Below are 23078 nucleotides of genomic sequence, written 5' to 3'. Positions count from 1 at the left end.
GTAAATACATGTTATTATTACAACACGGGACATGACGGGTCATGAAAGTAACTAATAAAATTCTTAAGCTACATTATGCACCCGTGACGTGAGTTTTAAGAAAAACAAATAAATCACAACTCAGGGTAGCCTACCACAAAATGGGTATTTGACAGCGCAGAGACTTACAAAAAAGCTAACAAAGATTTATCAAAAGTTAAACAGACTAGATGTGGTCTAACAAATCATTTTTATCACTTATGATATAATAATAGCAGCGTCATTTGTCAAGTTACCTCGTTAAATTCACTTGAGCAGGACATGCTGTATATGTAGAGTAAATCTCTTCTAACGTTATTTTGCCAAAAATAAGCAGGCCAATCAATGGTGAGTTTGGCATGTTTTAACGGAATACGACCGGAATTGTAAACCTGAACATAAATGTAAAAACATCATGATGAAAACTTAACATCAACAAAATGTCTTCATAAAGAGCAGTTAATTGGGAAACAAATCTAATATAAAAATCGTAAAGGATTTTTTTTATGTTTCACAATAATAGATTATTACGGTGACATTTCTGCTCAACTGAAGCATGTCCCTTTCAAAAGATTAATCTTGGTCGTTTGAAAATATTCGAACCACTGAAGTTTCAGCTGCCGTATATAACATTCCGTTTTGGTGAGTACTGGTTGGCAATGGTATTGTTTACAAACCGTAGGCTACGTAACAAGAAACTACTCTTTAAATTAAACTCTGTACTTGTCCAAAAAGAAATAGTTAAAATAAGACAATTGACGTCGGTGTTTTTAAACCTAATAAACTTTTGAGACACAGAAGTGACAAGTTCACTATCAGAAAGTTATCAGGTTTAGAGTTTTAGGTGAACCCAGCTTCGGAACTGGGTTTTGAGGAAGGCTTAGGGTTTGCACATACACGATAAGTTTAAAGGCAAACTATCAGTAAACCTGAGTTTAGCCAAGTAAGCTAACTTGTCAGAACTACACACATACAATATATAGGATTATAGGGTGTCTCAAAAAATGTACACAAAAGTAATTTGAAAAAAGAGTTCCAAAAACATTTTTTTCTGGGAAATAACATTGTTTTTCTCATTTCAGAAAGCCTAAAGTTTGTGTTGCAATAGATTAAAAGTTAGGAAAATGCCGCAGTTAACCCTTATTCAAAGAACAAAAATCATTGAGTTTTGACACCAAACGAAATCAGTGGTCCAGGTCCAACGAAAGTATCGTGAATTTTTCAACACAGCAGCTGCACCAAATCGAAAAACAATTAGCATAACAGTTGCTAAATTTTCCACCGTGAGGACTGTGTGTAATTTTAACAAAGGACACAGTGGTAGAAGAAGAAGTGCTCGTTCAGTTGAACATGTGGATGCTGTAAGTGCTGTAAGGCACTCTGTTGCGCGGAGCCCACGAAAATCCATTCGCCGTCTCTCTGCAGAAACTGACATTCATCGTTGTTCTGTGCAACACATCCTAAGGGCTGACTTGCATCTCTTTCCCTACAAAATTCAGTAAAAGAGCGAACTAACACCCCAACAAAAGGCAAAGAGACTTGAATTTGCAAGGTGGTTTTTAGAAAAATTGGAGACAGATGATTTGTTTCTTAGGAAACTTCACATGTCAGATGAATGTCATGCTCATCTTTCGGGAAAAGTGAACACACAGAACTTTCGATACTGGGGGACAGAGAATACAGGCGATGAACTGATAGATGAAAGTCCTAGATCTGTACTCAAGGTGACAATGTGGGCAGCAATTGGCTGGTACGGTATCATTGGACCTTACTTTTTCGAGGAAGACGATGGCAGAACAGCCACAGTGAACCAGGACAAGTATCGTCAAATGATTCAGGAGTTCTACCTTCCAGAGTTACGTCGGCAAGCTCGGAGACGGAACAACGAGATTCGAATGACGAAGACACTGAATGGCCTTCCTATTCACCAGATTTGACGCCCCCAGATTTCTTTCTCTGGGGCTTCTTGAAGGAGCGTATTTATTCGAATCCCAACCCAAGAGACCTCAAACAACTTAAGGCAAACATTCGACGAGAAATGCAGAACATTCCAGTGGAAACATTCCCAAGTGTGATGAACAATGTAGCAGCAAGGATGCAGGCTGTCATTGGGAAACGAGGAGGTTACATTGATCATGTGGTGTAAAAAAGTAAAAGGTTAAAATGCCCAAATGGAAAGACTGAACTAACAACTGTGCATTGGGAAAAAAGCTTACATGCTTCAGCTGCATGGTCCAGCAGAAAAAGTCTGAAAATATTGATTGGTTTATCTGTGTCATTGATACACTTTTGTGTACATTTTTTTGAGACACCCTTGTATATAACCCAGTTGCAGTGACAGTGTTGCAGTGACAAGTTTGGGCTTCAAATATAATATGGCCTACCGCTGGGTTAAAACTCTGGCTTGGTCATACAAACCTGTCGTGCAATTATTGCATACTTACCGTGAAGAAGTGATGAATAGGAGAATATGAGTCCCGTATGGTTTGAGCGTCTTGGGGAAACAAGGAGGAATTAGTGAGCACAAACGCATTATATGGGTCTGAATAACTGAACAACAAAACTAGGTAAGGTATCAGTGAATAAAAGTAAGCTTTTAACAAGTAGGCTACCGTGCTGTAAGTTTCTTGCATTTAAAAGCAATAATTGTTAACAGCAATGTTACCAAGATTTTCTTATTGCAGAGGCAGTGTTAAACAAATTAGCTTCGTTTATGCATATTAAACTTTTCCAGAGTGTTTCTTCTGGTAGCAAGGCCCGATCCAGGAAGTAGTTTAAGGGGAGAGAGTGATTTTAACAAAACACAATGATGTGTAGGTTTATATCAACATAACCTTGCAAAAGCACTATGACTACAGATCCCCATCCCCCTGAGTCAGCCACTAAGCAAGGCCACAATAAAACGTGATATACAGAGTGAATGATTGGTTGAAAAACTGTTCTCATTGGCTAAAGAAAGCCCCACGAAAGCTTAATCCTAGTAGTTTCGTATACTTGTCAAAACAGAGGCTTTAAACCACTGAAGCAAGCCCACACACCAAGATTGAAAATGTGAAGTTTCCTTTTTGTCGTTGTTGTCAGCAAATTATTCCTTTCACCAGGTACCGCAGAATGGAAATTGGAGTGATGTCCATAGAGTGAGTTATTCAAGCACAAATCCCGAGAGCAATAAAAGCAGCCTTTCTTGATTTTCCGTTCCTTCCTTTACAAAGTCAATAGCTTACAGACTACCCAATCAGGACGAAATTTGTTTTGCCTGTATAAGAACTCACCCATTAAACGAGACTTTGCTCAAGTAACGGACAAGCACAGTAGTCGTTGAATTATTGTTACTGGTGTCATTGTCAAAACTAATCGAAGTTAGAAAAGTGTCGAAAGTAAAGGAATTGTCCACGTAAGGGTCCACTGCTTTGCTGAAGGCGAACGACACTTCAAACTCGCAAATAAAGTTCTGAAATAATGAAGCACTTTTGTATCACTGGCCACTGTAGGCAACTTTATTACTAAATACATAACTTCAGGAACTCCCCTCCGGCACCAAGCCGACAACTCCCGGACAAAACAACAGGCGTTGTGGTTACATCATAAAATCCGAATTAAAGCCAAGGTGAGGTGCTATTTACTTAAATATTTGGGTGGTAGCTAATATTTGTTTTTGCGCTGCTACCCTGTAGCGAAATTAATGTCAGTCATTGTTTGTATTTTTCCAACAAAATCAAATAACGTCTCTAGCACTAGTTGCCGCTCACACATCATTGGCCAGTCTTCAAAATATTGTATTCTATTTTTCTTGCCTTTAATCGCATTTTTTTCTGTTTGTCTTCACTGCTTCGAATTTATGTTTAATGTTGGAAGTTTTTACGTAATTTAACGTGGAAAGTAACTGCTCACACATCATTGGCCAATCTTTAAAATATGTTGTGTTTTATTTTTTCTTGCCTTCAATCGCACTGCAGTATCTAACCTTGTGAAATTTTATTTTGTATGTTATTCGCTGTGAGGATGCGCATTGTCATGGTGCGCGAAACGTCAGTGAAGCAATAAACCATCCTGTTTATTGTTGCTTTTACTTTCAATCTCATCAGATGAACGTTGCAACTAGTGCTAGAAACGATAATTGTCCTGATGAACACCCAAACTTTTCAGTATTCAAAGTCAAATAAATAACTTATATTAAGCGAACTCGTGGACCATATTAAACTAGCACTCACAAGAGTTCTAGCCATACACTGAGTTCTAGCCATGCACTCACAAGACCTCTCAATCATACACTGAAATACACCTTTGAATGTCCGTCTCCAATCACAGTGAGAGTGGACGTTATGGTTTGTATGTTCATTCCCAATAATATTATGCACATAAAAGTTAGTTTCAAACTGATTGGCAGAGTTAAAGTGTTGTTGTCTGTAAATTATTCCATATCCATTTGGTGACGTTGAACGAAGCGCTGTCCTTGAAATGCGTTGCAGCAAAGCGCACACACCGAAAACCCCAACTGAGTCATCGGGGAAGAAAGATAGAAATATTTACTGCATAAACAGATGTTGAGCTATTTTACTCAGCTGTATAGTTTTACTCTATTAGAATATGTGTCTTTACACAGTATATAGATGCATTACATTTCTGGAATAACAGAATGTTTCAAATATGCATAACGCATAAATAATGCATAACAGAGCCATGTTTCGAATTGAAAACGATGTTAAAAGTACAGGGATGAAACTAGTATGTGGTTTGTTTGTTGCAACTATGAATGAAAAGCTGGTAGCCCAGTGGAAACACATTTTCTGTAGAACTGAACATAATGAAAACAAAGTTCTCACTTTTTCCAAAACGGTTGGTTTCAGCAGAACTGACAGTGATGCAAAGGGATGGCTGTTATTGACTTCACTGCTTTTGTCCAACTGAAAGCAGTTAGAAGACGCCACCTTTAAAATTAAAGCAATATTGTAAAACAGTAGTTAATAAAATTGCAAATTTCACTTCCACGACAAAGTTTGCAAAAACGTCGGAATCGAAATAAGCATTGCATAACAAAGTTTTAAACGAACAAGTTCGAAGTTAAACATGGTCAAAATTTTACAAATACAAAACAAATCAGCCTTTGTTGCAGTGACACAACTATCTTTAATACAGACAATGCAAACTGACAGAGCAGAAAACGTAACTTTAGGATGTTTTTATTTCTCTAACATGGAAGACAGTTTTATTAGGTCAAATTCAATTTACAAAACTGAGTTTAGTCAAGATGAACAGAGTTTCTATTTTAATTGTTTTCTTACTGATGGTCGTACTTTAACTGATAAAACTTCAAAAACGAGTTAACACTTTCCGGGGAATTTCATAGCTAAAATGACTCGATAATGCAGGATTAAAGTGAATAAAAAAGCACAACCATTTTCCCATTTAAAATGGAAATTGTTTATTACGTAATAGTTTCAACAAAAATGGCAAAAAACAAACAAAATCGGCAAAGTTTGATAGAAAATCAACAAGATAAAAAAGCATTTTATTTGCACAACAACATGTTAAATCTTACAAGCAATCACTTTACAGCACAAAGTTGTAATTGGGCTCGTAGTTTAGGTCTGATCCTGTAAATTGGTCTACAGCCAAAAATACGCTCAGAGGTTAAATCTTTAAATCAATTAAGTTGGCAAGGACAAGCAACCCTACGCGAAGATTGATAAAATCTGCAAAATTTTCCGCTGAATCTAACCACATATTTAAAGACAAACCTTGATCCAATTCAAACCCGGTAAGCCCAACTTACAACACATTTGTTAAAGCATCATAAAATTGCATTCACGAAACGCAAAAACCTTGCCACAGTAGACTCACAAAAGTTGGACTTCCGCAAAATACATTCAACCTAAACAGTCAATAGAACAATAATATACAAAAAATAATTTTGTTGCCATTTACTAAAGCAAGCTGCAGGTTTCCAACTTGAATGAAGGAATAACTCTCATCATAGAGGCCTACATAAAACGATAACAAAGCAAAAAACCAGTCACAAATTTAATGTGACTTGTTACCTTTCTTCTGTGCCTTGGCACATTCAAAGGGAACGGTTCTAAGTTTCATATGACCTCTCCATAAAACATCAATAAAACAATTTCAAAATTGGCAACGTTAAATCTGACCACGTGCTTTTTTTAAATCTCTACTTCTTGGTAAAAATTGAAGCAACGCAGTGAAAGCCTCAAAATTTTCAAAATAACGCATATGCGCGTCATACCTGGTTTGAAAAACTCTGGCACCCATATATCCCCAATATCAGTCTCAGTTCAAAATCATGCACAAAAACATTACGACAAATAAAAGGCAAATGAAATGCTTGCTTTTTAAATGTTTTTTGAAGTAAGAACTGTCTATAATTTGCATCGACTGCACGAAAAATAAATAAGATATCTATTTATTAAAAAAATAGATTTTTAAGTAACATACTCATAAGCTTATTACCTCAAAACCATACAGATAATAGCTATCACAGCAGCTTCAATCAAGACTTTTGCGAAAGTCAAAACAAATAATTGCTATCAAAACAAAGCCAAGGCAGCAGAAAATATAGCCTACCGCTTTGGCAGAACACATCTGATAATAGATATATAAATAATAATATGCTATATTATACCATAAACTAGGTACTAAATAGACGATCAGTACGTGAAACGCATACATTTCTTCTTAGAAGATGGTGTACGAGATTTTATTGTCAGTTTCTTCATTAAAGCACTACCTTTTATAAACGATGTAATAAAATTTCTATTGAGCTAACAAAGCTTTCTATTAGATTTGAAAGATTACAAAGATTCTATTTGAATAAGAATCCTCTGATGATTCTAACCAAAGGTAAAACCCCGATAAACGTTTTTAGAGACTAGTAAGTGAATTTGATCTAGTTTACACAGAAATATATTTGGCATGGGTCGACAAGTATTCGACATGGGTCGACACGGTGAGGGTCAGACATGGTCGACAAGTACATCGACAACTGTATCTAGTACCGGATGTAAACAAACAACAAGATCTTTCCCCTGAATTATTAAGTGAATACTGAGTGGTATTGAAAGGCAAGTGAAGATAATTGTCCAGCTAACGAGAGGATGGACTCGGTGGAGGAAAATACCGCGAATCAACTCTGCTCATAGCTTCCCGGATCCATCCCAAATACAGGGGGAGGTTGGAATATACCCCGGGCATTAAAGGTTCCCCACAACCTATGCCCCAACTGACAATTCCCATGACGTAGGAGCGTCTGTCTTGAGGGTCATAGCACGACAAAGGGCCACCGGAGTCCCCCTGCAAAAATCAAACATTAAATTTATTCAAACCACGAAAGAATACACACAAAGGGTCGTCTAGAATAAGCATTTAAAACCAGACTTTTTGCAACACAATTTAATAAGTGTTTTTGCACTACGCAAATAGTGTGCAGGCCTTAAAACTCGTATTTTTTCCCGGCAGCCATCGTGGCCTACCAAGAGCTCCTTCTCGGCGGCCAAATCTGCGTGCTTGGAGGCCAAAATACAATTAACGATAGCACAAGTAAATAGAATTAAACTTGCAACAATGTTAAAATGATCACTTGGCGTTGTTGAAGTCTTGGCGGCGTCCTGCAATAAAATCGTTGTACCACGCAATAACTGCTTTATCGAGATTGTCACTGTCACATGCTATTGCGGGACCATCTAACGACACTAAATTGTTGCAACTTCTCGCAGCTCAGTAAATTGTTTCAACCAGTGGCGTACCGTGACCACTTTGACAGGGTGTTCAGTGACGGCAAAGCAACAGCGGGGGGTCTGGGGGGCCTCCCCCAGAAAATTTTTAAAATTAACATTGAATTTGGTGCGTTCAGAGAGCCTTTTCAGCACAAATTCTGAACATGAACAGAACTGACAAAAATAATGTTGTCGGAATGGAAAAGAATACAAAATAGATATTTATTTAACAGCGCATTGAATGAAAGACTTAATAATATCAAACATTAAGTTGCATTTCTAAAGTCACATACTTCAGTTCACTTTTTATTTCCGACCATCAAAACGAACAATATTACTTGCCATAACACAGGAGTCTGAAAAAACGCGAAAGTTAAAGCGTGCTCGAGATGGAAATGATTTACTTCATGCAAGGATTAGGCACGGTTGCAACACCTTGAGAAATGTACAAGCGAATTAAAAACAAACAGGTGAAACTTAAAACAAAAAACAATAGCAAAGCAACTCGATAATAAACAAGAAAAGAAAGTCGACTGCTATGTTGGTCGGCTGTACTTTTATCCGCCGTATTACTTAGTAGCCTAAAAACGAAAATGTTTAACACCTCGACTACAGAAGAAAAATTCATCTATAGCATAATTCGATTCTTCTTGTTTGTGCAATAAATTTTTGAATTACATTGTCGTAGAAAGCTTGCTTTTGCTTCAGTTCTAGCAAAAGTTGTTTCCAACGCTGACCACCTCAAACTTTAATCCAACAAGCTAAAACTTGCTATTGCCTGGGATTCCCCCAATGACGCGCCAAGGTGTGCAGATCAGCGAGTGCACAGCCTGGCTGACCTAAAACCATTGCTGTTTTCGCTGCCTTGTGACGTCATTTTTCTTAATTGTTTATTTTAAATAGCACTTGCAAAGCTGTCAGTGCACACCCAGCTTAAAGGTAATGACCGAAAGAAATTAAAGGCAATGACCTCAAACGTTGGAGTATTAAAATTAGAAGGGGAAGAGTTTTGCAATTGAAAAAAAAGCAATCAGCATGCAGCAAGATGTTAGAATATCATGAAAGTAAAGAACATCGAAAACCGATGGAAATTTTCTTTTTTCTGGATTTCTTGGGGTGTGCAGTGCACACCTTGAACACCCTGAATATACGCCACTGGTTTCAACTGCATAGCCTACCGCCTTCATAAAACCTGACTATTTATTCCGTTATGATGCTGTTTTTTTTTTCGCTGAGAATTTTCGGTCATTTATCCGAAATGACTTGAAAAAACTCGGTCATTTTTGATTTATTTCGATCATTTTTTCTGATGAAAATATTTCCTTTCAAGTAGCTGATACAAACCAAAATTTGCACTTCCTGACTTGCTACAACATTAAGTTTCGCTGAGAAACGTTGTCGTGTTTTATCTGAGAAAAGTTAGAACAGACAAACGTTTCTTCAACGTTCATCAGCAAAACTCAACCTTGCAACACCCGGTGGCCGCAGACATCTTTTATTGCACCGAATTGACTATATATTTTTTCGGACATTTTGAACGAATTGACTATACTTTTTTCGGACATTTTGAACAAATTGACTATATTTTTTTCCGACATTTTGCTAAAAAATCGGTCAATTACCGAAAGAAATACCCAGTTATGATGTCACCATTGGGGATGTGAAGTCACTAACCCACAGCGGGAACATTTCTCAGCTATGAAGACACGTGTTTTCCCCTCCGATTTCAACTAACCTAGTTCTCCTTTATAACAACGATTCAATGTCCGACAACATTGAATCGATATAAAAACGACAATATTGCCAGCCGATGTAAACTAGCGCTTCGGATTAACACTTTGTTAAAATAAACGTCGGGAATTGCAAACAAGACTTACAGCGCTGGTGATCGCAGCTGGATATATATTCCATTTACATACAATAGCAAATGTTCCCGCGCAATACAAGAGTGGTGATTATGACGCGCTGACCTAATTCTGCGTCACTTTTTGATACTATATATTTTCGACATTTAATCCACGATCATTCTAATGCGAAATTAAATAATTGGCTAGAAGAAACCGGCGGCCAAACTTGGCCGACTGAGGAGGTAGCACCGGCGGTCATTCAAGCACTACTTAGCGGCCATGGCCGCGATGGCCGCCGGCTGCTTTAATGCTTGGTGTGGGAACAGAGTAGTATGAATAAAGCTACTTCACATCATGTCAACCGGTTGTCAAACCTTGTTGAACTACGTGGTATAATGAAAGCTATGTATTGAACTGTTCTGTAAAAAAGTAGGCAGCTAAAATATTTTCTGCGTTCAACTATCAGAAGTTCACATTTTATTTCTTGTTTTGCAAGTTATCTTAATAAATTCTCAATCTCTGTCAAACGCTTTTGGCATATACCGACCTAAATCACACGAGTGTTCTCAAAACGCTATCAAAGAGGGTTCTCAAAATCTAAAAGCTAAGCATTCAGTTGACCAATAACTGTAAAATATGCCTTTAAGAAAATTGCCAATCACCTGACACGCATCTCTGCTGCCGTCTTCCGTTCCAGCGCAAAACATATTGTTGCTGACCATGCCCATTAGCCAATCATCGGCGTTGCAAACCTCTCTGCGCATTATAGTCACACGGGTATACTGTAAACGATGGGGTAATTGCTGATCGTCCTCTGCGCTGGCACCCCAGCCCGATATATAGCAGCTGTGAGTAGGTAAAGTTATACAGTATAAAGATTTGAACCAATATGAGTTTGAAAATAAAGCTGAATTAAAGATGCTTCTGAGCATTTGAAGTGAAGGAGAGTATATGAATGCCGTTTCCAACCTACGTTGTCGATGTTAAACGAGATTCACTGAAAGGTCACTAAATAGAAAGTAAATGTGGTCTAATCATACAGAATCAAAAATGAACTTTTTTATAAAAAATGTATTTTTCATCACGCAAAAACTGTTGTAAACCAATTTTCTGAACTGTGCCAAGCAAAAAAGCTTAAAAAAGTAACAAAATGCATCAAAAACAGGCAGTTCTATAGCAGTATACTTTTTTCCTGTTAAGGAGATCTTTTTAAAAAGAAACTATTTTTCTTCAAATTTAAGGAAAAGAGTCGCTTTAGTTTGAGACAAACACTCATTTATAAATTTATGCTTCTGCAGCAAATGTGTTGTATTTTTTGTTTGAAAGACAAGTTGTTTTACGCATGACAAAATGACTCTAATCGTAACTTTTTCATGGTCTGAAAATGATTAGCTACGTTCAAGAAGAGTTTGTCCACTTACATTGTATCTGGCACCGGTTTGCGATGAGACGATGGAAGACAGATGGTCTGCACTTTGTCGTTAAGTGTGAGATGTTTATTAAGCCTGAGAAGAGCCACATCGTTGTCAAACGTGTCTTCATCAAACAACTCATGTACTATCAGGTCGGTTGCTTTTGCTACTTGGCCTCTTTCTAACATATATCGCCTGTCTGACTCCCCAACATGCACAGTCCAATTTCTAGCATATGGATATCTACAGAGAAGACATCAAAAATAAATTTCAAAGAATGTCATTAGTAAGCTAAGTTAATTTTTACGTTGGTAGCATGATCTGCATTGCATAGGTTATTAATAAAAGAAAATCCGTACTTTCTGAGTTTACATTTAATCTTACGTTTTCAACTAAAAAAATTACTCTAATATAGTACAATCCTTTATTTGCCAAGGAAGGGTTAGGGTGCGGCTCAACCGCCTGCGTACTGGCGTCGGACTATTCTGCTCCAACATGCACAAATGGGGGATGGCTCCATGCACGATCTGTGAGTGCGGCAAGGAGATACAAACCGTAGAACACACCATCTGTAACTGCGCCATCTACCATGCGCCAAATGGTGTGCGTGGTCTACGTGAACTAGATGACGAATCAATTAAATGGCTGCTCGACTCCTGCCCAAACATCTAGACAGCGTCGCCGCCACTGCCCAAGGGTGGTAAAAGGCAGAGCCCCTCGACCCTTGAAGTGGCGAAGAAAATTCAAACGAAGAAGAAGCTATGTCACAGTGAAAGTGGTACAGCAGGCTACTATACTCGGATATCAACCGTCACAAATACAAAAGCAAAGCTCTTATAATGCACTATAAGGCTTCAGGCATTTTTGAAACTTGGGTAGTGAGCTTCAATTTATTACATTCTCAACAAAGGTGATCGTAGATTTACAAAATTCAGCTTAACCGGGTGTCGAACAAGGATCGTAGAACCAGGATTCACTAGTTGGAAGCAAAACATTTCATTACTCGGTAATTTCGCCATGTACGGTCCCTCAAACACATTTTATTGGATTCATCATTCCTAAAAATTATTTTCATGCAAATTACTTATTCCTTGCAAACTGTTGCTTCAACAGAAATTGAACAATAACGATCAGCTTACGGGATTGTGCAGTGAGCGGCAAAGAGTATCCAGTTAGAAGCAATTATGCTGCCTCCACATGTGTGAGAAATAGTCCACAGAGACACCTGAATTTTGAAAGATAATAATACTTTAAATCAACACATACCCGCGAAGCTTAGCATCAGTTCACCTTAGTTTGCACAACGTTAAAAAATGAAAAACTTGCGTGTTTCAGTAAAATAATATTCAAGCAAGAATAAACCAGGCAGGGGCGCCGGAACGATTTTTGACTGGGGGGGCAAAATTACGAAAAAAGGCACTTTTTTTACTAAAAGGCAAATCTTTTGTCAAGTTTTAAGATATAGCGATAATGCTAATCTATCATCTCACCATGTATTGAGTAATGATAGCCTACAAGTGTCCAGTATACAAAGAAGGGCATCATGCTATGTTATAATGATGTAACCTACTGTCAAGCCTTAAAGCAGCCGGCGGCCATGGCGCTAAGTAGTGCTTGAATGACCGCCGGTGCTACCTCCTCAATCGGCCAAGTTTGGCCGCCGGTCTCTTCTAACCAATTATTTAATTTTGCAATAGAATGGTCGTGGATTAACTGTCGAAAATATGTAGTATCAAAGAGTGACGCAAAATTAGGTCAGCGCGTCATAATCGCCACTGTTGCATTGTGCGGGGATATTTGTTATTGATGGAATATATCTAGCTGCAATCACCAGCGCTGTAAGTCTTGTTTGTAATTCTCGACGTTTATCTTAACAAAGTCTTAATCCGAAGTGCTAATTTACATCGGCTGGCAATATTGTCGTTTTTATGTCGATTCGATGTTGTCGGACATTGAATCATTGTTAAAAAGGAGAACTAGGTTAGTTGACATCCAAGGGGAAAACATTTTTTGATCATATTTTGCAAAATTTATGCTTCTTTTAGTAATGTCCTTCACATCATTGAAATACTTATTTTATTACCTTGCCGTCATCGTCAACACAATCATGTCGAACGTTGTTTTTCGTTGCTAAAAAGAATTCTAGGGGAGTGGCGAACTTCTTTAAAATCAGCCACATTGGAGACACTCGTGCGAGTGTCGTTAGATGGTACCGCAGTACTGGATTACAATCCCGATAAAGCAGTTATTGCGTGGTGCAACGATTTTATTGTAGGACGTCGCCCAGGCCCAGACTTCAACAACGCTAAGTGATCATTTTAACATTGTTGCAAGTTTAATTCTATTTACTTGTGCTATCGTTATTTTTATTTTGTATTTTGGCCTCCAAGCACACAGATTTGGCCGCCGAGAAGGAGCTTCCGAAAGAAAAACGAGTTTTAGGGCCTGTACTGTGTTGCAAAATTTTCTGCCGTAAATATTATTTTGAGGCAAAAATGAAAGATTATTATTAGGCTAAAAGCGAATAGCAGAACTTGTTATATTGCAAAATGTGCAGTTGCTTACATGACTTTAAAAGGGCACCATTGCCCCTCCTGCCCCTCCATCTGCAGAAAATTTGAGGGCAGAAAATTTGGGGGCAGGGGGGGCATCCGCCCCCCCTGCCCCCCCGCTTCCGGCGCCCCTGAAACCAGGCGCCTCAAACTGCCGTAAAATTGAAAAACGGTAATTAATTTTAAGAAATGAGACGAAAACACAAATAAAACGCCTAATAAGGATAAAGAAGAGCTCATGCATGCACCAACAATGAATATAATATATTCTAAATAAAAAATTGGTATTCGTAGTTGAAAGATACTGGACTATAGGACATACTTTGTGTGTCAATGATTCTCCATCTGTTTCGTCATACCTGCCAAGGATAATTGTCAATTTCAGCTAAATGGCCTCCAACTATTCTCCCAACTCTTTCTTGCCCAATAATTTGCCTCTTTTTTCGACCATTTGGGTTGTTATAGTAAGGGGTACTTACACCGGGGGCAAGTTGACCGCACCCTGCAGAGTTGATTCCAACTGTGTAATCAAAAGAAACAGTAAAATTACTTGACGCCGAACACAAAAAACGTAATACTAAAAAGTAGCAAAATTTTAGTCAGAATGTTCATAATTTTATGCTGATTCGATAAGTGCCAACGCTTTATGATACATGCCAGCAGAACAGGACACGGTATGTCTCATAATGAGTTAGGTAATCACGTCGAGGTTAATTGAGTTCGAAATCTCGCGAACCAAGCGATATTGCAAAGCAGTATCAAAGCATAATGATCTGAATAGACCAAATTTAATAACAAAGCAGAAACAGAGGAGGGAAAACTATATTATACAGTTTTGCTCTTGTAATAATAATACAAAACAATGTAAATACAGGTATTTCTATGCTTTGCTAAGCAGGGGTATACATACTGTATAATTATACAATTCAACAATACCAAGCTGGGGCTAGTGGCCTAAAGCGTGCACTGTGTCAAACAATGTTATCTCGTTTTTAGTAAAAAAAATTGAAAAGTGTTTTAATTTTTAAATAATATTTCTTCTGAACTTCTATGATTTGCTCAAAACTCACGACTTATTCGAATGGCAACCAAAGTTAGTAAGATTTTAGATGTTGCTATAAGCTTAGCAATATCTAATGGTTTACTTTGCATGTTTTTTTCTTCACAGCAAAGACAAATATTTCCTGTTTGCGTACAAGGACATGTGAAAGATTTTGTAGCTCGAAGAAAGTTTTATGTCGTTTTTGTCAAGCTCACATCACGTAAGTCCTTCAGTTAGAGCCTTTTCCGGCAAACGAGCAAAACTGTTTCCTTTGGTTGAAGATTAGGCTACTTCAATACTGTCTGGTCATTGCAACAACACAGAAAAGCAGTGAGACATACAATATTTTTAAGCTTTTGAAGATGAAAAAAACAAATTTCCGTCTTACCTTTTGCATCCAATGAGGAATCAGGATTCGAATTGTAAACATCTAGATTTGTTTCAGGGTTATTCTTTTCATTAACTGAAACCGTAGTCGAAGGAACATTAAAGCCATCTTGAAGCTGGCTATTGCGGTTTGGATTAGCTAGCAAATTATTCTGCTGAACAGAAGTTATCCAAAGATACACCCCGTACCCTACAAGGGAACCAATGACAATCCCTGCAGCAACACTTATTGCAACACATATCATCACTTTCCGCTTGTGCACCGATCGGACACTGTCGGCGCTTGCCCAACGTTGACGTGAAGAGTGGCGTCGATGCGAGGCATGACGCTGGTTAGACTGTGGAGAGTGATGAACAGGAGAGAGGCTACTTTCGTTTGGCTTTGGGCTGACAGTTTTTTGCTTCTCTTTAGTACCCTGGCGAACGCCAGAGATGGGTTTAGAGCTGTGAGGTGATCCATCACTAGGACTATGCCTCCTTTTTTCGTGAGATGCGCTGCGTTTTTCGTGAATAACGGTTTTTCTTTCCTCTATGATACCTGAAGAATTGGAAGAACCTAACGCATTTGATCTTGAACCCTCAGTAAATGTAGTTTGCCCGTGAAGCTGACTGCGTTTTCTTTCTGAGTCAGAATGCCTTCGGTGTTTTCTTGTATGCGTTGTTTCTGGCATTGTCTAGTAAATTTCACTGTAGGCATCCAAGCCTTCAAATTAAATCCTGATTGCTAAGGTATGGATACCATGCTTAGTGCATCTTACCAAACCACCATTCTGCCTGATCTCCTTCAACATTTCAAAGAGTTATGAACTTATACAAATCTGCAATGTAATTACTTGCATTAGCCTAATTCGCTGTTGCCAATCTGCAACGGCATTTTAACCTATAAAATATTAGCTATAAACAAAAATACCCTACTCTGGTTCGCATTAAAATCTAGTAAAATGCATTTGGCTTGCTTTAAATAATTTCTGTAAAAATATAAATTTTTACACCATTGTAAGTGCTTTGCTGACGTCACTTCATACTGTAGTAGAAAGTATTCTGTTTTTTATCTAGAAAAACAAATGAGATTTTTATCGTCTTTTGAGCTAACTTTGTTGTAACGATTGAGCCGTCGGTTCAAATCAACCACCATGTATTCCTTTAGGTAAAGACAACTTACTGACATCACAACATGAGCCATCATTCATCGAGAAACGGACTTCCTTCCGTTAATTTAACTTTAGCTTTTTTCAACCCACGGTGTAATAACATAAGTACGTTTGATTTATGTTGGTCACGTATTAAAAGAAGTGAAGCGATACACCAGTTCAACGATAATATACAACCTTTTTTTAATTATAATTTTAATATATAATTATAATTTTTGTATTTATTTCAGGTGAGTTCTAAACAAAGCAATGTGAAGTTTTTTAGCATCGATGTTACCAGATGGGCACTTCTGTTTCCAACTGGGAAAAATTTCAAGGTTGTTGGGGGCAAGAAATGGTCGTTGGGGGCGAAAATTCTGGAGACAGAGCCATTAGAAAGGGCGAAGCCTTTTTTGATTCAAATATCAAAACCAGCTAAAATGTTCACTATTTGAAATAGTGAAAAGCTTTTTTTGGAGACACACTGCAATGAAGAAAGTCTGGTAAAATAAGAACGTGATAGGGGAAGTTGCGAAGCTAGAACTCCCATATTTTTGATCTTTGCAAACAAAGTTTAGTAAAATAGGCTGTGTGGTAGGCTGTTGTTCATAAAATCAGGTAGTATGTCACTTTATCTACATTGGGTTTATATATTTTTCCATCGTATCTTCACTATTTTATGCTTAATTTGGTTAGAAACAACGTAACGTTACTACGCGATGTAGAGAAAACTAAAGCAACTTTGTAAGAGCGAGCTTGTGTAGTGATAGGAAAACTCCAACACACGATACTTATACTTACAACTAAGAAAATAGAAATAGGTAGAGGAAACAAAACACGAAAGCGTGTGAGACCAAACAGGATGATCAGTTTAAAATTTAGCACGGTTGCAACACCTCAGCTTTAAAAAAAAATGTCAAAAACCAACCGCTACATGGATATAGCCTACATTGTGCTTTGCAAACTGTCCTTTTTAATGTTTGTGAATCTACTTCACAGCAATAAATCATCCTGTGACTTCAAATGTTGTGTCTGTTTGATATGGTCGTTACATTATCGTGGTGACCGTTGCGTTATTTTTTGTTATTTTTGTCACATAAAATTTTGTTGATCACTGTATTCTTATCAAAATCTTATAACGGCTTACTCTCAGTTTTACTGACTAATCTTTTTTTTTCTTTGACTGAAGTAATGCGCCTGCATCTGCACATCTGTATGTATCGCTTATGGTTTTTCGGTACAAACATGATTGTGCGATTAATTTAACTTTGTTATGCAATGTGTTGTTTTAAAAACTTATTCATTATGTTTATTTGTTATATGGCGCTATCGAAACATATAAAGTGACATCACTAGTGAGAAAAATAATTTGGCAGTGTCTGGCAACATTGTTCACAATACAACAATTCAACGTAAAACTTCGACGCGGCAGTGCGGTAGTTCAGCTGCCAAGCCAACTGTCTCTGAAAAATTACCTTAAAAAGTTTAATTGAAATACATATATTTAAAACTTTTTTAAAGTCAAAACAATGGTTATTTTCGGTTACAAGCAAGAATATCAATTCAAAGTATTGAAAGTAACATACAGTAGTTTCATGTGAACCATCAGAACAAGTCTACCATATTTTCATAGCAAAAAAAAAGACAAGTTTTGCCAGCAACTGTATACAATAGAAGTAGAATTATAGCCTACGTTTCAAAAATCTTTTACAAGTATTTTGGATAATTATAAGCCTATGCAACAACAAAAAACAGACACAAAAAAAACAAGACAAATTTATTTGTCAGATTTGACCCATGACTATTTTACAGTTCCTTTACCGACGATTTTTTTTACATTCTGCTAGATTTTTCCGAATTTTACCAATTTTTGGTAACTGTCAAAATAAAATTTTCAAAGATAATGTGTTAAAAAAATGTTTGCTTTTTTCCAAGGTGACACTTTGAATTTCAAAATTACAAGGATTGAAAGAACGTAAACAATTTTTTATTGCTTTTCTAATATTACAAGTCAGTAAAAAGTGACAAAAATCTGATTTAAAAAGAATTCAGTCAAACAGCAACGATCGCTATCTACTAAATCTGACAAATCAGGCAGAATCTCAGGTAGCCAAGCTTTAACTTTCTTCAGTAAGTAAAGATCGGCTTTAACGAAAGTATGAAATTACTTGAACGAAATATGCTGGATATTGTAGGCTACACAACCGTCCAGATGCTAAAAACGGATTCAACTAGATTATTTATTTCCTTTATCCCTGATTTCCTTGCTTAAAATTAAAAAAAAAAACGTATCAAACTCTTAAGTTGGTAATCAGCAACATCTGGTAGCGTTAAATCAATATAAAATAAATTGTACCGTATAACAATACCGTAAAATATAAACACATCAAACTTTTTACGACTTTTTTTGTTTGGAAGTCGTATTTTAATGTCTTATTTCCAAGTTTAGGATTTGCTCAGTTCTGATTTCGTCACAAATTTCCTTTTTCATGAATTTGTTGATCATGTTTCCTCAAATGAGGAAATTTCCTCACAAGGGGACTCAGATCAGAGCTCTGCTCGCAAATACCGCTGACCGCAAATTACCACTGACCACGTGTCTATCGCTTTCAATTCTTGCTACACCCAACTGCCGGAAAACACATGTTTTTGGAAAAGTCTTGATGACTAGTGTAGAGGCTAATAGGCTACACCGGTTTGGTTAGCGAAACACAATGCTTGCTGGTCTAATGCCATTGCGTTCGATAACCACAAAACAATGGCGTTTGATATAAACGCGCGTCTAAGATTGTTTACAACAATTCAACAAAGTCTACGTTAGTAAGCTTACAGAAAATTGCCGAAAACTTACACAACCATAAAATGTGATAGAAACAACAAAATCTGTCGAAAATATAAGCAAGAAAACTAAAAAAGCCAGAAAGGAGAACATTTGAGCATTTTTGAATGTCCTCGGAGCAGTAGCGCACCCAGAAAAAAAGTTTGGGGGGGGCTAATTCAGAGATGTCGGCCGAGTGATTTGCGACAATAGGCCAATACCCATCCCTTGATTAATATTTAAAGGCACTCACAGCCAGTAGTGTAGCCAGGAATTTTGAAGGGGGGGAAGGGTTTGACGGCCGGCGGGTGAAGCCCGACGTCGTGTTCGCCTAAGACGACACCCAGCGGCGGGGAGTCTGGGGGGCCTCCCGCAGAAAATTTTGAAAAATTACTTTGAATTGGTGCATTCTGAGAACATTTTCAACAACAATGTGGGTATAAATATTCCTGTAAAATGGTGCTGTCTGGTGGCATAGCAAAAGAATAAGATCATGTTTTCTTCGGCATTTTTTCGAAATAAAACTAAGTCTCTATGTTTTCTTGTTGCTAATTCCTGGCTGAGATATTTGAATGTTTGGTATCGGCAAAACTCGCTCTTTTAATGCAGTTTCGCTTAAAATTAGGCAAACTTTGTTTTAAAGACATAAAGAAACTGAAAGCATCATTCTCAATATCGTGACGTAACACGCGTGCCAAAGGGGGGTGTTGAAGTCCCCCCCCCCCCCCCCCTTGGCTACGCCACTGCTCACAGCCCACAACCCACCGGTTGCCGATACATCAGGATTCGTTCTCTCAATCAGATTATAAGTTGGCCTAGTGAACCCCATGCTACTAGCACCATCAGCTTCCTCATCCCTACGTCCACTCTTGCAATCTTTTATAGATCTCGACGTTTTCGTCATGTATGACAAAAACAAAATAGAATTAGATTTTCGTTTGCCAACACAAATAAGTGCGAAAACAACAACTAGCACGAAAACACTTTGAAACAAAACACTAAATTTGTAAACAATAAATTTGATGTGGACGTTTTTTCTACATACAAAACATTCAAATTTAGTTCGTATTTTCAACTAAAGTCCCAGACGCCTTCGTCTCTCTGCTCAAACGTCGTAAACAGTTTTACATGTCCGTGTGATTCGGCATTGACGTACGTCACGTACCGTACGGTACATCGGTACGTATGTCCACCAGACATTTGACCACGAGAGTACAGGAGCATCTGAACTTTATAGGGAGTTAAAGAAAAGTGCCATCAAAGACCATATCATGGAATGTTCTTTTTGCTCTGATCGAAAATTCTCTGCCGACTCATTTAAAATTTTACGCAAAGACAAATCCCAATTTGACACCAAAATGTAGGAAGCACTGTTAATCAAACGCTATAACTCAAATTTAAACAAACAATTATTTGCTGGTCAAGTCCATTCTCTTCAACATTTAGCCTACTTGATGTATCACCTTCCCCGTGGAGCAAGTTTTTTCGTAGGTAGTTATTTATGTAGTTGCCTTTTCCTAATGTAATTTTACCTTCAAGAAGTTGAAATTTATTGCATTTTTATAAATATTTTCAGATTCCTGATGAGGGCTTAAGTTAAACCGAAAATGTTCAACTGTTAAAACTATTTTTAAGTTAAATATGTAAAATATATTGTTATAATGCTCAGCCCTGTTGTATTGTTGTGTCTTATTCATACCTAACCTGTAAGCAAAATGTATAGGCTAAATGAGGAACATACAAAAACTTCATTTTTAGTGGCGGGTTTGGGGGGGGCTTGAGCCCCCTTAGCCCCATGCTGGGTGCGCTACAGCCTCGGAGGACCATTCTTTTTTCTTGAAAAAAGAGGACAAATCCTCAAGAGGTCATATGGTAGCCCTACATCAGAACCAACATAGCTTTGCAGCAGTATTGACTGGGGAAAAACGCACAATTTTAGTTCATGTAAACTTGTGTATGAAGGTAAGGTGGAATAAATTTCAATACGTTTGTTGGCGTTTAGTTTCAACATCCATTTATAAACTTATAAATAAAATAAACTATCTGCTCTTTTCATTTAGCAAAAAACATCTTGATTCGTGTAGCCCACAGGAGTATCGCATGCAATCAGATACCGCATGCAAGATAAGCATTTTCTTTACTGCTCTTTATATTGGTAAAATTATTTGCCCTTATTTCAAAACTGTGTAAACTTCATTTTCAAAACAAAACAGCTGTAATAGAGAGCCTGACCCTGACGTAAGCCCAGCAATAAGTGCATTCTACGGTATCTAGTAATAAGCCTAACTGGCCACAATCTCTCATAAAGTAGCACAGATGAAATTCCTAAAAGCCTTCCTAAAAGTTTAGAAATTTAAGCAAGTGATTCTGTGTAGGCTACTATAGTATGTTATTTTGTGTACTTTACAGTACGGTATTGTGTGTACTGTACAGATATTTTGTGTAGTAACCTAAAACGTTGACCAGCCGGAAGTCAGTATTATAAAGCTAACAATTCAAACTAAACCGAGCTGGTTTGCTTTTCAGCCCATCAAAAAAAAATGAATCAAACATTTTAGACCGCTTAGGTTGATACCTTAAGAGCAATCACTAGCCTTCAGTGCAACAGGCGCAAAGCCTAGGAATAAATATTTTACTATGACATGGTGACGCAACAAAAATCACTCCAAATGAGCTATAGTCATAATTAGCTTCCACAATGACTGCTTCAGGTTCCACTTCTTGTTTGTATTGAATTTATTCTTTATCCCCGGACTGACTGTTTTTTCTGCTGACACACTGACCTGACACTTGACTGACAGTCGCTTACTTCTTTCTATTGCTGTTTGCGATTTATACAAATATAGGCTACTGCTTTGTACAATAAAGTTGCATTGTTACAAAACAAACAAATTCTCACGGGTACGTCATAAGTGGTTAACTAGGCTACGAAATGAATCTACTGGATATAGAATCAGACCGTTTTCACCAGCTCTGTTAGAGCAGTGGTTCTCAATCGCCGGTCCGTGGACCGGTGCCGGTCCGCGTCAACTTTCCTGGCGGTTCGCCAAATATATTAAAATTTTATAGCTCAATTGCAAAATGCAAGATGTTGAAGCCTTGTCCATTGATTAAAGAAATAAAACATCCAATTTTAAACTGATTTAGAATTTCATACAGACAGCAACATACTTCTCATTAAATTGAATTGTTTATAGGCTACTTCTTTTGAATTGCATATTTTTGTCGTAATTACATTTTGGGTTGATTTTGTAAGTCCACCGGTCCGCAAAATTTGTTTTGAAATTTTACCGGTCCGCAATCTGAAAAGTTTGAGAACCACTGGTTTAGACTAGAGAATAACTTGTGCCTGGTACAAATGAGAGTTTCGGACCCCCGAAACAAGAGACCTTTGAAGAAAACAATAGAACTTGAAATAATACTTTGAAGAAAACAATAGAACTCCAAAAAATTTTGTCTTTGTTCTCAGGCACCCTGAAAAAAATTCAAGGAAATGTCCAATCATTCCGCCTGGAGCCAAATGTCAACGCTAGTCAATTTCAATAAGCATCTTATATTATGTTGTTCTAATAATTGTAAACTATAACCTACAACATCAGCCTGTATAAGTAGCCTACACTTTACAAGGCTATCCAGCCAGGAAATCAGTTCTTTCTACATCGATTATACGTCTGCAAACGTTGGTTCAATGTACAAAAGAACTGATTTGCTGAGTGGGTAGGGTAACCTACACAAAACTTCGCCTAATAATAAAAGTGATTGAAACTTTTTGGTCGTAACATTAACATCTATAGCCTACTGTTCTAGTTTTAAGCTAATGAATTTCGTTGTAGCTCCTGCGGCCTCTGTGCACGACGTTTGATAATTGGTTCTCGAATCTATGTTGGTTCTAGCTAGCAGTGGCGTAACTACCCATTGGATCTTGTGGATAAATCCAGGGGCGGCACGTTGCTAGAGGGCGGAAAAATGTGATAACGTTTTAAAGTTTAAACAAACAAAGACAGTCACATTAATTTATTCTCGGAGAGACTCAGATTTAAACGACATAAGTTAACCCTGATCTAAGTGAAGCCAAAAAATTAAACAAGTTATGCCTATAAACTAATTTACAACTTTTTTAGATTGAGCCTCACCATGCGGTAGCC

At 37.5% G+C, this 23078-nt stretch overlaps 2 protein-coding genes across 2 annotated transcripts in view; both read right to left on the bottom strand.

Annotated features, from left to right (window-relative positions):
- Positions 1–23078, bottom strand: part of LOC145771087 (integrin alpha-11-like) — a 65030-nt gene that overhangs the window by 4696 nt on the left and 37256 nt on the right. Inside the window, exons 26-29 of the mRNA XM_082582829.1 lie at positions 4842–4946; positions 3291–3469; positions 2463–2568; positions 276–410 (exon numbers count right to left, since the gene is read on the bottom strand). Coding sequence (XP_082438955.1) covers positions 276–410; positions 2463–2568; positions 3291–3469; positions 4842–4946 — 525 coding nt within the window. The remainder of the gene's footprint in view (positions 1–275; positions 411–2462; positions 2569–3290; positions 3470–4841; positions 4947–23078) is intronic.
- LOC145770223 (serine protease 41-like) lies at positions 5358–21749 on the bottom strand. Its single transcript, XM_082581817.1, has 7 exons — positions 21717–21749; positions 14987–15803; positions 13916–14076; positions 12144–12229; positions 11014–11247; positions 10255–10438; positions 5358–7323 (listed from the first exon to the last, which is right to left on the bottom strand). The coding sequence occupies exons 2-7, from the start codon at positions 15654–15656 to the stop codon at positions 7117–7119; spliced, it is 1542 nt and encodes a 513-aa protein (XP_082437943.1). The 5' UTR covers positions 15657–15803; positions 21717–21749; the 3' UTR covers positions 5358–7116.

Source organism: Aplidium turbinatum, chromosome 5, assembly GCF_918807975.1.
Source record: "Aplidium turbinatum chromosome 5, kaAplTurb1.1, whole genome shotgun sequence".
In the NCBI taxonomy this organism is placed as follows: Eukaryota; Metazoa; Chordata; class Ascidiacea; order Aplousobranchia; family Polyclinidae; genus Aplidium; species Aplidium turbinatum.
The sequence above is the reverse complement of the archived record's forward strand: the minus strand, read 5'-3'. Positions and strand labels throughout refer to the sequence as shown.

Coding starts and splice junctions, on each gene's coding strand:
- LOC145770223 (XM_082581817.1), bottom strand. CDS start 15,656: ATGCCAGAAACAACGCATACAAGAAAACACCGAAGGCATTCTGACTCA. Junction 14,077..14,986: donor TTCCTCATTGGATGCAAAAG/GTAAGACGGAAA, acceptor TTGATTACACAG/TTGGAATCAACTCTGCAGGG. Junction 10,439..11,013: donor AAACCGGTGCCAGATACAAT/GTAAGTGGACAA, acceptor ACCTACTCACAG/CTGCTATATATCGGGCTGGG.